Here is a 15,093-nt window from a genome sequence, read left to right as displayed (position 1 = left end):
TCGAAATAAGTACATAAATAGATAAATAAATAAATAGAATATTTGAAGTAGTTAAAATACAAACAAAGTATGAGCAAATGCAGGAGAATCTTATGAATATAGCCAGTTAAGCTTACAGTTATCTGGCTAAATGCACCCAGATAACTTTAAACTTAACTGGCTATAGTCAAATATAACTGATTAGGTTTAAAAGTTAACTGGCTAAAGGTAGCCAGATAACTTCCACCATGGATATTCAGCGGGATGTTTATCCCGCTGAATATCCCAGTTAACATATCTGGCTAACTTTATCTGGATAAATAAGTCATTTTAAGAATTTTTGAATATTGGCCACTTGCTGTCTATTTTACATTTCAGGGAATAATAATTATCTTAAGATTTTCAGATAACAGCCTCTTTTGTCTGTATTCTCTTGTTTAAAAAAATGACAATATCTGTTCACTAGAAATTAGACGACCAGGCCGGTTTTAATAGGTTCTTCCCTCTTAATCATTTGCATACACAATTACAACTTTTCCATCAGAGAATATGTTTGAACACTATATATGCTTGTATTACCTTAAAGAATACTGTACCTTGACAATATGGTATTGTACGGCTCCACTCCCCAGACTCAAGACATATGATTTTAGTATCTCCCATAAGTTGGTATCCTTCCCCACAGGAGAAGGTCACGTCACTGCCAACAGTGTACGTGTCTCCAAAAGCACGCCCAAACTCTGGATGTCCTGCACGCTCACATTTTATGGGTTCTGAAGTGAAAGTAAAGGGATACAGAGATTTTGTTTTACTGTTATGTGAAATACTCCATGACATAATATTAAGTATATGTGTGTAGTAATGGGGTATATTTTCCTATGATCTAGCCAACTTGTTTAAGAAACTCCTACACTTAAGAAGAGCTTCCTAAATTAAAATTATCTTAGGTGACTAAATGATGCTGTTCAAAAAGTGGGCAATACCTGTGGTGAGATCAGGTTAGGGGAGGAAGGTTACTCATCTGGGGCTGATTTCAGTGACAGGCACCTTCCAGGTGTCCAAACATAGGTGCAGGGATAGCTGGCCTAAATCAAGGTGGAACCCCTGTGCCCCCAAACCAGCATTCAGCTCCCCATTCATCTTCCTGAATTTCCACCACTCTCCTCTGAAAATATTTTATAAATTATAAAAAAAAAACCCCAAGAATAAATAACAATGGTAGTGTATTTTTTTTATAATGTCTGCATCTTTTGTAAATACTTGGCGTATACTTATCGGGGTTCTGTTCTCTTCATGTCAGCGTACATTTGTATTATTATGTAAAAATAAAAATAACATCTTTCTTTAAAATAAACCAAAAATTAAGACCGTCCCCTGAGCTGACACTGCCTACCCTGTTGTGTTTGGCGATTCGCATGCTGACCTCATGTTGCGACCGTCGCTTCCCGACGGCTTCACTCCGCCTACCTTTCCTTTTCTGCGGCTCCTCCTGCTCTTCACGGACGCCTGGTTGCCGCGGCATCTGCCTGCCGTCCTCTCCGGCGTCCCCGGACCGGCTTGGGCGCTGCCTCCCACCATATTCTACAGGTACCTTGGGGCGCGCGCGCCGCGTGGCCCTCATTCTTATTTCCTCATTGGCGCGTTCCTCAGGGGCGTCCCCCTGTGATGACGTCACGCTGCCCGGATATTTAAGCCTACAGTTTATTGCTAGCTGTTGAGTTAGCAAGGGGGATTCTTACGGATGGGATTCACTCTCCGTACTCAGCTACTCTGCCTTTCCAACTTCCATTGGTCTCTTTCTGCTAACGGGGTACCCGCTCCTCGGGGGCCTCTTTTGCTTCTTTCAGGTCTTTATCAGGTAATCGGTACTCGCTCCTCGAGGGCCCATGTTCCCTGACCCGCTGCCTGCATCTATCTCCTCTTCTACTTGGAAGAATTTGCTACAGTCACCATCAGTGAGTACTATCATTCATTCCTCAGAGCTTTCTCCCTGGAACCAGATAATCGCTCCTCGAGGGCCTGCCTCCGTTCCAGCGCCAGTGCCATCTCCTACATGGAACCGCTGTGTGAGTAGTTTGCCAACAAGTCTCCCTGCTCCCAGGGATCTGGTACTCGCTCCTCGAGGGCCAGCTCTCCTTATCCCGGGGCTTCTCCATATTTGGGACTCTGTGAATGTTCTATTGTACTCATTCTCTCAGTTCTCTCCACTACAGCACTGCTACCGGAGGAACCGCTGTTCCAGTGCCTGGGGAATACTAGTCCAGCCGGGCTACATCTTCTACTCAATACTGCCACCTCTGGTGGCTTCTCAAACTGTCTAAATAAAGATAAATCTGTGTTTGTGTGTCCAGAGCTAAGCCTGACCTGTGGCCACTCATGGGACTTCCCCCCGTGGGCGTGGTCAGCTGCCACAGTGTCCAAGGGTCCACCTGAACCTCACTAATTATAACACCTCCCCAGTCAGGCTGTTCCGAAAGGCTTCCATCGCAGCGAGCTGCCACCGCTTTCCTCTGCCGTGAGATGCCACATTCCAATGTGGCAAGATGCTGCTAGCTCTGCATGCAGCGGGACATGCCGGACCCATCCCAATGTGCTCCTTCTTAGGTGCACCTGCGCCCAATATTACTCCTGTTAAAGGGTCTGTGGTGGGAAAAGCCCCTTGGCGCCCGCTGATGACCTCACACACTAAGCCCTCAAGCTCTGCGTGTTGTTCTCCACCTGATTCCAGTCTTCTGTCATCGTCCAGCTTGTCTTCAGTCTTCAACCAGCTTGTTCTTGTCCTTGCCTTCCTGCCTGCTCATCCGTCCTTCTTCTCCTCCTTCGAACTGATACTCGGTTTTAACCTTGGCTTGGACCTCAGATCCGCCTAACCGCTGTCTGCCTTTGACCATTGCCTGGACCTTGGATATGGCTGACTGCTGCCCGCCTATAACCCTAGCTACTACGTACCTTCTCTTCTTCCATCACCTAAGTCCTGCTGGCTCCAGCACCCAAAGGCTCAACCCGAGGGGAACGAGGGCTGGTATAGGTGAAGGTTCTGAATGGTCTCTGCTTCACTGGGTCTGTCTGCCAACAGTGGGAACCTGCAAGGCTCTTCCCTGCCTCGGACCAAGAGAGAAGACTCTCAGCCACTGAAGCCCTGTTCTCAAATTAAACCGCCACCACAGGTTGGTGCTGCCATCTTTCTCATTTCCTCAATGCTTCGATCTCAAATTAACCTCCACCCCACCCCCGCAGCCCAGTGCTGTTCTCCCTTCCACCCTCAGTGATTTAAATAGCACCCTCTGGCAGGCTTCTGGAACTCTCCTTGGGTGAAACTGTGCAAAATTACCCTTCCACAATATTGGTAAAATTATGAATGTTTATTTATTTATTTTGATATTTATCTACTGCCTATTCATAGCACTAAGCAGCTTACAACCTTAACATTCAAAGACAAGTAAAACAAATAAAACAGGGTGAAAATACAAGAAACCTTTACAAAACATAACAGAAAACAGCATTACTCTCCTTTAATCCCCGCTTTATCAATGACATCAGCATTGATGGAAAAGATGGGGTTTGGGAAACTTTTTTTTAAAGTTTGCGTACATTCAGTCACTCGCAATGATAGAGGCAATGAGTTCCATAGCAATGACCTGGCAAAACAGAAATGTCTCTCTCCTGGCAACCAGCCGCACTGTGCCCTCTCTGTGCTGATGTAAGGGCATGAGTCGGGTTGTATATGCAAAGCAGTTGTCTAGTCCAAGGCAATGAATCCAACTTTTGTTGCTCTACATGCATTGTGTGGAGGGGTAGGTTTAGGGTGGGGAGACAACAGTGTGCATGGAAAAGGTAACTACAGGAAAAGTAAGCACAGATCTCTCCGGATAGGTTTTCTCACAGCAGTAATCCAAGCAAAACTACACACATAGCTTTACTCTGATTGCTGGTGCAAACTCTGCGGGTACAAACTACCCACAGAGTTTGCACCAATGCAGGTAGTTTAATTATTACCCCCATAAGAAATAATGCAGATTAGAAGAAAAAAAATGAAAGGAGGCCTACGAATAAGAACAAATCAGAAAGTAATAGATCAAGGAAACAAGCCATCTGATTGGGCAGAGGAGCTAATGCTGCTGCTTTAAATCACACATTTGCCAACTTTTGAAAACAGAGCTCCTAATGCCCTGCTGGGGTTGCAGTAGAGGAATTACCTGCACAGGATTTCCCATTCCCTGTGTAAGGAGGGATGCAGGAGCAGACGTAAGATCCATTGGTATTAAGGCAAGAAGCATGCTCATCGCAATCTGATCCAACAGCACATTCATCCACATCTGAAAGGAAGGCAGTGACTGAATGGGTGAACCAGGAAGATCACAAAGATTTACTCTTAAGTAGAGCACTTAGCAATTGTCGAAAGAACATACAGGGCCCTTAAAGGAGTATTTCAGCCAACTCGGAGCACTGGCTATGTTGAACTGCACCCCCCCAGTTCTACCGTGCCATGTACCCCTTACTTGTGAATGAGGGCTCATGACCCCAGATCCCAGCCCTGGTTGCAATTGAGATGAAAGTCACAAGGAGCAGCAGGAAACTGCTGGATCTAGTTCCATTCCCCCCCCCAAAAAAAAAAACCAAAAACAAAACATGAAGTATATTTATTATATATAATTGTATAGCACTGTTGCTATGGACTCCCATAACCCACACGGTTACAGTCCGAGTTGAAGGCAGTCCATCTTTAAACAATATATCTCACCAAGACACGAAGGCGAAGTCTCGCTCCAGCTCCCAGTGTCTATGCAGAACATCCTGGAATGGCCCAGTAAATAATAGCCATTGTTACACTGGTAGGTGACAGTGCTGCCAGCGTAGAAGTCCTCAGCAGAATAGAAGCCATTCTCCAAGAGCGGAGGCACGCCGCAGCTTATCCCTGCAGCCAAGACATGAAGCATGGAAATCGGTTTATGAGATGGCACCGGCAGGGCCTTCTGCCTCGTGCTGGTGTAGCTGAGGAAGCCTTAGTGTTGCAGCTGCTCCTCGTAGCACAAAAACACTTTGAGAGCCACTTCCACGGCCGTTTCCAGGCATACAGGAGGGTCTTTGCCTGGGTAAATTGATCTGCATAGCAATTTCCCTCCTCCATCCAGCTGAAAGTACCCGCAGCTTTCCGTAGTGCTCACGCTTTTAGCCAGATAAAAGAGTGGCATTCTTGTGGGGTTTTAGGTTGGGGGAGTAAAACAGTGGGTATGCATTTGATTTTCAAATGTATCCATGTTATTTTGCTCCTGCTGGGCCACCTGCAAAGCTGTTTCAGTGGGCAAAATGGTGCTTTCCTTGTGGAAATGGGCTTGGACAAAATTGCCCACCCTATATGCATGTAAAATTACACACGTATGTCTGATATGTGCATTCATTTATCCGCAGTGAGCAGAGGCGTTCCCAGGGAGGGCGAGGGGTTTGAACCATTGTGCATACTTTTGCATTTTCCAAAGTATGTGTGTATTTTTCAGTGGAATAATTTCAAAAGGAAATTATGAGCATACTTTCCCTTTGATAACTGTGTAAGGGCCGTGGGTAATTGCCTTTAAATTTATGCAGTCAGTTACCATGCTGGGAAGCATTTGTGCAGCCTTCTGCGTAAACCATGGTTTTAGGAAATTAATTTAGACCTACGTTTTTCATCACAACTAAAATGCAAGAGTCATCTCTTGAATGTGACTTTGGTAGAACAATGGTTTCCAAACCATAAGCACATTATTTAAAATAGAAAATATACAGAGAACTGGTAGCTTTTCAGTCCACAAGAATTACAGTGGCAGTAGCTATGAGATGGAAAAACAAGGCCTGCAGCGACAAATTTCCAGGATAATTGAGGAAAATATTAAGTTAAACATAAAGGGATGAATATTCAAAGCCTTGCACAGGGGTTGGGCATGTAAAATCAGCATATGCCTCTGTGCATGGTAAGCAAAACTGAGAAGGATGGGAGTATGTGTATACTATCGCTGCCATGCGGAAAAGTGTGTGAATAGAAAGAGTGATTCAGTGGTGTTCCGAGGCAAGATCTGGAAGTATATGCACATTTATATCAAGTTATGAAAATTAAGTCTGACCTCTTTTGTCTGCAGTTTATGGGTCGGTGTCTGGATCAAATGGTGGAGGGTGTGAGTGGGCAGGTGAAGGTTTGAGTCAACTGCTGTATGTCTCAACGAACTAGTTCTTGGAAGTAAATGCACAGTAAGCATCTGTATGAAGCTTAGGGGGTTCAACTTGACCAAAATCTCATTATAGAATCCCACATCTCAAGAGTTAGTGAAAGCCTCCTTTATGCACCTGCGCCACATTCAACTACCTTGATCAACATAACCTTGCTTCTATAATTCATGCATTAATCACCAGCCACTACTGAATGGACTTCTCTCAGTATAGTCTCAAATGCCTCCAACTCCAACGCAAAACACTGCGGCTAGAATCTTGGCAGGGGTCAAAGTATCGGATCTCATGAGGCCCATTCTACACAAACCACACTGGTTCCCAACAGAATCCAGGATCAAATTCAAAGCCCTCTGCTTCGTCTTTAAGTGTGTGAATAAACAGGCCCCAGAATAGCACTTCCTTCTCCTCGCCTCCTATACTCCCACCAGAGTACTCCGATCCTCCCAAAAGGCCCTTCTATCCTTTGTCGCTTCAAATCCACAAAACTGTGGGCCTTCGGCTGCTATGCTGCCAAAATCTGGAATGAGGCACCTCTACCCATTCACCTTGAACCCTGCTACCTCGCAAAAGGCATGACTGTTCAAATTAGGCTTTCAGCCCAGACAGTCCATTAATAAGGAATTAAATTCCATTTTCCTTGGATATTTATGCTCTGATGACTGCACACAATGCTATGACTAATCTAACTGCTAATGTACTTGCTAGTCTATTAGAATTGATTGTAATCCACTTTGAGACCAATTCCTTTCATAACTGAGATATGTATATACATCAGCTAGCTTTATAAAATACCTGCCTCTGTGCATAAACTGAGGGTGCATGTTATACTTATTTAACATGAAAAATATATGCGTGCAATTTTATAAAATAGGAGGTCAGTATTCTAAAGCCATTTAGACGGATAACCGAAAAGTTATTCCTCTAAATGGCAAAACCAGCATATTAAAAGACTTATGCGCATAAAGTCTAGCCGGGCAACTAGTTATGCGGCTAAAATTTAGGAACATAAGTCAGGGGTGTTCCATAGGTGGGTGGGAGGCGTTTCTGGGAGGTGCGGAGTTAGCTACATAAGTTAACCATATGTGACTAACTTTAAGATAGTCAGGTATATTCAGAGGTGTGAATACACCACTGAATATACCCTGCTAGTTAGCTGGATAAGTTTATCAGACTAACTAGTCCAGCCAGTCAGCAGATGAATATTGGCCCCTAGATGTATAAACTGTGCAGATCCCGGTATTAAAAATATATGCATGTACTGAAACATATGCATATACTTTTCAGACAATGATATGCAATATTTTATAAACTGTGTGCCCCCCCATTACACAGTATATAAAATACAGGTGCAACTTTAAGTGTACTTACTTACGTGTATTTGTGCTAGTTTTGCACACTTTTGAAAATTAAACTCATAAATTGAAATCTACGATTCTTTGAGCAAACTAGTGAAGTCAAGTCTGAATGAACATTAATAGAACATCACCTCTGGAACTCCCTTCACAATACATCAGCATCAATACTCATGAACAAGGGTCACAGTGTTGCCTTGCCACATTAAGCAGACCTACCAGCAGTACCACAAGTTACTGTTCCTGTTCATACCCCAGATCAATCCAGACAAGAAGGTTTTGCATCCCTACCAGCAGATGGAGGCAGAGAACTAAACACTTTTCAGGCACAGCTACTTAACCAAGAGGAAAAAGACACTGGAATGCAGGAAGGTTTGAAGAAATGCTCCCTGCAGTGTCAGGCATCTTCATGGGCTATCCCTCAGGCGATCCCTGTTCAGCTCTAGCCCCCAGCTTCCAGGGGTCAGAAAGCCAGGCATCCTGGTTCCCTCTGTCCGCCTGAGGTCTTCTTTCCCAGGTCTTCAGCCAGTGTTATGGAAGTATATATTTCTTCTCTCTGTATTGGATTTGTTGCATGCTGCACTGTTGCTTAAAGACAAGAAATAAATAAATAAAAAGAGAAAAGGGACAGCTCAGCTACTCAGGTGGCACTTGACTGGAGCATTTTCGCAGCAGACTGCACGGGGAAGAAGAGGCAGCGAGTGCCTCTGGCAACCAAAGTTCAGGGCAGTCTTCCCAGGAGCTGATCGCACCAAGAGCAGGGTTCTCTCTCGCCGTGGCAGGTCGATCGCATGTTAGTACCGCGTGTGCGCAAGTTGGTGCCGGCCAGGGACTGCAGGAAATTTTGCCAGGCCTGTGGATCAAACCATGTGCACCTCAATGTTGCTGCACTCTGTAGTAATTGTGCTGCGAGGGAGGAAGAGACCTCCTCAGGAAAGGCAATCGACAAGAGAGATACCCGCTGCCAGGGGCCAGTCAGGATTCATTTGGGGGGAGATTTGGCCGCAGCTAGCAGGAAACATGCCGTGTAGGCAAGCAGGTAGCGCCTCAGAGGCCGTGATTCCCCTCCTCCGCGCTCTCTAGCAGTTCACCCCAGGGAGGAGGAGGGAAGTAGTGGTCTGTGAGGGGAACCTGAGCCAGATGAGGGGGCAGTGAAATGGAAGCTTTTTCCACAGATTTAATGTTAATGCTACACAAGGCCTGTCTGGCCAGAAGAGCAGCATGGAGTAAACAGCTCCCAGTCAAGTCTTCCAGCAGGGCGCGAAATAGTCTAAATGATCACCACCCAAGGATGAAGGAGATCGTCTCCGCTGGTTGGGCCTTGCCCATTCGGTGGGAGATGTGGAGTTGAATGGATCAGAGGATTTCGAGGATGGACTGGGGATCCAGGGAATATTCTTTGGGATGACCCTGGGGATCTGGTGGAGGACACAGCTAGGCCGGATGGTGATGGAGTCAAGGATTTGTCTGATCCAGAGGAGATGCTGATGGTGGAAGGAGATGACCCTCAGGTTATCCATCTATTCTGCAAAGAAGAATTGAGACCCCTTATTCCCCATGTTCTGAAAGAGCTGGATATTAAGGTGCTCCAAGAGGAGTCAGATAATGAAGGAGTGGACCCGGTGCTGGATGAGCTGCGAGGCCTGCCTAAGGCTTTTCCATTACCTAAGAAGATTAAGTAGCTGATTGACCGGGAATGGGAAGCTCCAGAAGCAGGTCTTAAGGTCACCAGGGCAATGGCAAAATTAAATCCTTTCTCGAGAATATTTTGCAACTATCGGTGTTGCTGAAGGATGACACTGAGGTCTCAACGATCATCAAGAAGACGACCATACCGGTGGTGGGGTTGGCTGCATTTAAGGTAGCTCAGGACCAAAAGATGGAAATCCAGTTGAAGTGGCTGTTTGAGGTTTCGGTGTTAAGTCTGCGAGCAGCTATCTGCTAGCCTTATGCAGAGGGCCTGTTTACGCTGAGTCCAGAAGGCTCAGGAATGGCATATGTGGCAGATGCCCTGTATGATTTGGTCCAAACCTCAGCCAGAAGCATGGTCTCGGCAGCGTCGGCATGCCAGCTGCTGTGGTTACAGAATTGGTTAGCGCATATGTGGTCTAAGTCACAGCTGTGCAATCTTCCCTTTAAGGGAAAACTCTTATTTGGGGAGAATCTGGAACAGTTGATGAAGCATTAGTGGGAATCAAGCTACCAGAAGATAAGAAGAATATCAGGAAGACTTTCCCTGTTCTTGCCCGGTTTCGGGATACAAGAAGATTTTGTCCCTGCAAGGGCTCAGTGGCGACCCTACAGAAAAGGGATCAGGAAGGCAGCAGTCCTTACAAGACTCCCACAGACCCCCCCCCCCCCAGGGACAGTGCCAGTCAGGGTGCTATGAGTGCTAAATCCTCCTAATGAAGCCAGGGTGGTCCACTCCAGCGTGGAAGCTGTCGGCGGACATCTAACATGTTTATACAAGGAGTAGACCAGGATCACCTTGGATCAATGGGTATTGGAGGTGATAAGAGAAGGCTAAGTATTAGAATTTTTGTGCTTCATCAGAGAGGCCTTCATAGTGTCTCACTGCGCATTCCACAGCAAATAAAATGTGGTTCAGGATATGTTACAGCATCTTCAAGCGCTGGGCGCAATTATCCCAGTTCTGGCGAAACAGCAGGGTTGAGGGAGGTACTCGATCTATTTTGCGGTTCCCAAATAGGAGGGTACCTTTCAGCCCATCTTGGATCTTCAGAAGTTCAATGCGGCTCTGCGAGTTCCATGCTTCTGGATGGAGACGTTGCGAACAGTGATAGTGGCAGTCCAGCAGGGGGAGTTTCTGTCTTCATTGGATTGGACAGTGGCCTATTTGCACATCCCCATACGCACGGAGCTTCAGAAGTTTCTTTGCTTCAGGGTGCTGGGGCAGCATTTCCAGTTTTAGCCTCTTCCTTTTGGGTTGGCAACAGCTCCGTGGACTTTCACGAAAGTGATGGTTGTGGTGGCGACTGTGCTGTGGAAAGAAGGGGTTCTGGTTCACCCTTATCTGGATGATTAGCTTATCCGAGCAAAGTCAGAAAGAGAGTGTTGTCCATCAGTTCAGAGAGTTCTGGGGATGTTGTGGTTTCTGGGCTAGGTTATCTGACACCGGCCCAGTCCTTGGAATATTTGGGGGTGAGATTCGATACCTGAATAGCAATGCAAAACCCACTTGTCTAGATTTAACTGTGATATTCCAGAAACGAAAATTAGCAGATAAGAACCAATTTTCCTTTCCAGTCGAGTCTCAGCCTAGAGAGTAGTAAATAGTGGGCTTAATCCATGGCAGGAAAACCTTCTGCTGATAGACTTAAAATAATAGACATTCTCTCTCTTAAAATTAAAAAAATGTCTGTAGGGCTGGCCCAAGGGCTCACTGGCAGAGGATCTGTTCTGGATTCCCAGGACAGGACTTCACTCCTTGGGTTGACCAGGACTGGGGATTCTGTGAAGGTAGATTTTCTCACAGCCCTGGGTAGGGTAGACAGGGAAATCTTAGTCAACGCACTTCAGTGATAGCTATAAGCTAGATTCAGGGCTCATGATTATGGAGTCCAGAGAGAGCCACAGTAAACAGGCCCTGGCCAAACATCACCATGGCGATGGCTGGGGCTAAAATAAATAGGAGGAGATACAAAATAGTGGTTTCACATCAAAGCTCACAGTGCATACATACAGGTTGCTCGTATTCAACTGGAGGTAAAATAGAACAAGTGGAAACTGCCCAGCCACAAAAAATGCATAGACAGTAATTTGTAATAAGAAAACATTGTTCAATAACATTTCTATCAGTTAATAGAGAAATCAAATATTTTTAATTCTATTAAGTTTTATCAACCCACATACCAACACATTGGGTTGCACAAACAGCTACTCTACTTTATACAGTGCTCTGTATGCTGTCAGTACTCTAGAAAAATATAATAAAAACTATAAGAACCAAAGTAACAATGCTGTGCAGAGCTGCTGCACCGTATAATTTGAGAAGCAGACAGGCACTAAGAATGGCTAAATCCTGATTATGCTTTATTGCACCCAGATGTGCGAGAATCCTTCCAACAAGATGGGTATCCACTTACTTTCACAGCGGGGAAGAGGCTGGCTCCATTGTCCCAGGTTCAGACATTGTTGAATAGATCCCCCTACAATCTGGAAGCCTGGGTCGCAGAAAAGACTGATCTTTGATCCTGGTTTGAAATCCGTAGTGGAAGAGTGCAGGTGAGGTATAGAGCCTTCCAAAGTAGGGCAATCTGTGTGCAAACCAAACACAAATACTTACCCAAACTAATAATTTCACTTTAAAGATGTTTAATCCATTGACACCCTGCCACCTGATCATTCAACTGACTTCCTTTTAACATTCACCTAAAAATGTGTCCATGGCCTTGCTACTGACCACTTCTCCCATCTTCTTCCCTTCTTGCCTGGTACTGAGCTCTTTGATCCATTCGTCCCCAACTACGTATCCTCTTCATGTGTCCCTGCATCAAGCAGGCTACTTCTCTTTTCTAGGCTTTCATTCTCCTTGGTTCCCATCCTGTGGAATAGGTTTCCTTCAGACACCCAAGATAAACCCTTTTCTCTCTGCTTCGGAATGAAACAAAAACCTTTCTATTCCAACTATCGTATCCTAACTCATGCATCATCACCACCAGATTATTCACTTTGCACCATCTCCACGGACAGGATGATTTTCAGAGTGATTTCCACAGGAAGAGTGCCCTAGCTGTCCCTCACCACAGAGCGGCCAGAAGTATATCCAGGCCTTCAAATGCTGCGCACTTTTAATTGGATTAAAAAGAGGTATTCTTGGGGGTTGGTGGTGGGGGTGGGTGTGTTTAGGTCAAGGGATCTGGATTTTCAAATGTGTATGCACACTTTTATCCCCAGTCAGCTGCACATGTAGCTGGTGCAAAATACAGGCACAAACTGCATGCATGTACCTTGCAGCCACTAGCTGTCAAAGGAAAACTACTCATGTCATTTCCCTTTTAAAATTAGCCACACATTTCACATGAATGAAGTGCACATATTCACTTGCAACACAGGGGTCTACTCAAAATTGCCTCCATTACTGATCCTATGATATAAAGTACAATAAACTAAGAGCCAAAACAATAATAATAATAATGATATCATCTCAGGCTACAGGGGTGTTTAGAGACAGTTACACAAATCCACATTACTTTCCTGGCTATACTGTTTAAAAATGGGTTTATATTTTCTGACCTTATTGATTGATAAAGTCATTTTTTTAAAATGCATTCCTGCTCTGCAAGCAGTTTCACTCAATTGACTTTCCTTCCAACATAACTCTTTGGCTGTACATTCCTTTTAGAAATGTCCTGTTATTATTCTGAAAATCTGAAAGCCCTTCTGCTGCCAGCATCCCTAAACATGGTCAGTCAATTACGATTCTACAGCAAACAGCACAAGAACTCCTAACATCTGCTGCAGGGTAGAATGCTTGAGGGAGGTCACCTCCACGTTCAAAGGGCAAACAGCTTCAGTGGATCAGAGCAATCAGAGCTGGAATATGAGCTTCCAAAGGGAAGATGAAAATGGAAACTACATTCTAGCTATCACAAAGGACAAACAAACAAAACAAGTATCCATCATCCATCTTTCAACATCTTGAGAGTACAGGAAATCATTAATCTGGGTGAGGTTGTGATGAACTCTTGTTACAAAACACTGGAATTTCAGTAATGAAAACTCAGTGTTCCAGCTCTGAAGTTGTCTAAACAATATATTTTAAGCAAATGGAATGTTAGTGAGTCTGCACACGCGGGGGAAGGAGGTGAGGAGCAACGGAGAGGGTGAAGGCTTTGAGTAGGGAGGGTTTAATGCAGGCTGTCCAAGTTCAGAATATGCATCATAATAATCCCTGTACGTCCAGGAATAAAGCAGAGGTTTCTTTATGCTGGATAGCAGAAAATGTAAGGAGAAAGGCCTAACCAGCACAGAATATGCTCTTGGAATCTATCTTCACTCTTCCAACAACCCCAGTCAGGAAATCTGGCCAGGCCAAAACATTTCCTTTCTTGAGTTCTTCTGGACATGACGTAGCGAGAGATTTCACCTAATAATTCAAAGAAGATATTGGGTTAATTAGAAGATAGCTAAAGAACATACCCAAAAAAGTAAAACAAGTGCAAACATTTGAAACAGATATATAAAAACACAATGTAAAAATGTGATTCCCACTGAGTACTGCTGGAGAAAAATATTGACTCAAAGAAACAGAGACCAACTAGGAGCAATATTATCTCCAGAGGTCAATATGTACTCATGATTTGATATTCTGTGGCCTATTTATTTACTAAACTATGCTAATGCATTAATGTGTGGAAATAACACAAGGAATGCACATGAGAAGGGCATAGGAGCACTTGTGGTCCACTGGCACCATTTTGAAAAAAGGAACCAGTGGTGTAGGAGTCAGTGGCAGGGGAGGGGTCACGGATGTGAAAAAAACAAAAAACAAGACCAATGCCTTGGAAAGTAAATTTATTGAATTCAGTTTAGAAAACATAATGCCCGACTCCGGCCGAGGTTTGCCTTTTCGGCTGCATCAGGGGCTGTAAAAATAATTTAATATTTATTGACAATATATTTAAAAATCATTCAACTCAATTATATCAAATAAAAACTTTACATTAAGATCAAACTTAGGGCAGGATTCATCATTCCTCGCGAAAAAGGGGGTGGGCCTGCGAAAGGCCGCAGCTGTTCACACTGCGGCGATGTGATTTCGCCGGCCGTGGTGGGGCCGGCTGCAGCCTTTCGCAGCTAATAGCGACACCTTAAAAGATGTAGCTATTCGCCGCGCTACTGCCGGCGATAATGTTCCTCACATTATCGCTGGCAGCGGTACAGCAGCCAACTTCTCCCCCTCCCCACTCCTCCCCTCCCCCTAATTTGCATTATATCACATGTGAAAAAGGAAATTTGGTTCTTACCTGCTAATTTTTGTTCCTGTAGTACCAAGGATCAGTCCAGACCGCTGGGTTGTGTCTTCCTTCCAGCAGATGGAGTCAGAGAAAAAAGCTGAAAGGCACCCCCTCTTACACTGGTGTGCCACCTGCGATCCTTCAGTATAATCCATACCATAGCAGAATGAAACATATCATAACCTCAACATAAGAACCAATGGCTATATCTAATAGGGATGTGCAGAGGGACGCCATTCGTTGCATTCGGGATTCGTATTCGTCGGGGGGCAGATACGTTGCATTCGGCAAGGGGGCCCTCCGATACGTTTATACATTAATTCCTATTCGTTTCCCCGCTAAAATTAAATTAACTACAACCCCCACCCTCCTGACCCCCCCCCCCCTCCTGACCCCCCCCCCCCCAAGACTTACCAAAACTCCCTGGTGGTTCAGCAGGGGGGCCGGGAGCCATCCCCTGTACTCACACCCTCGGCTGCCAGTTTCAAAATGGCGCTGATACCCTTTGACCTACTGTGTCACAGGGGCTACCGGTGCCATTGGTCAGCCCCTGTCACATGGCCATCGACACCATCTTGTGT

At 45.0% G+C, this 15,093-nt stretch overlaps 1 protein-coding gene across 1 annotated transcript in view; it reads right to left on the bottom strand.

Moving 5' to 3' along the window:
- The window catches only part of SVEP1 (sushi, von Willebrand factor type A, EGF and pentraxin domain containing 1), a 534,033-nt gene that overhangs the window by 166,902 nt on the left and 352,038 nt on the right, over positions 1-15,093 (bottom strand). Inside the window, exons 29-33 of the mRNA XM_029614894.1 lie at positions 13,518-13,641; positions 11,639-11,809; positions 4,721-4,894; positions 4,176-4,295; positions 576-752 (exon numbers count right to left, since the gene is read on the bottom strand). Coding sequence (XP_029470754.1) covers positions 576-752; positions 4,176-4,295; positions 4,721-4,894; positions 11,639-11,809; positions 13,518-13,641 — 766 coding nt within the window. The remainder of the gene's footprint in view (positions 1-575; positions 753-4,175; positions 4,296-4,720; positions 4,895-11,638; positions 11,810-13,517; positions 13,642-15,093) is intronic.

Source organism: Rhinatrema bivittatum, chromosome 1 (assembly GCF_901001135.1).
Source record: "Rhinatrema bivittatum chromosome 1, aRhiBiv1.1, whole genome shotgun sequence".
NCBI lineage: Eukaryota > Metazoa > Chordata > Amphibia > Gymnophiona > Rhinatrematidae > Rhinatrema > Rhinatrema bivittatum.
The sequence above is the reverse complement of the archived record's forward strand: the minus strand, read 5'-3'. Positions and strand labels throughout refer to the sequence as shown.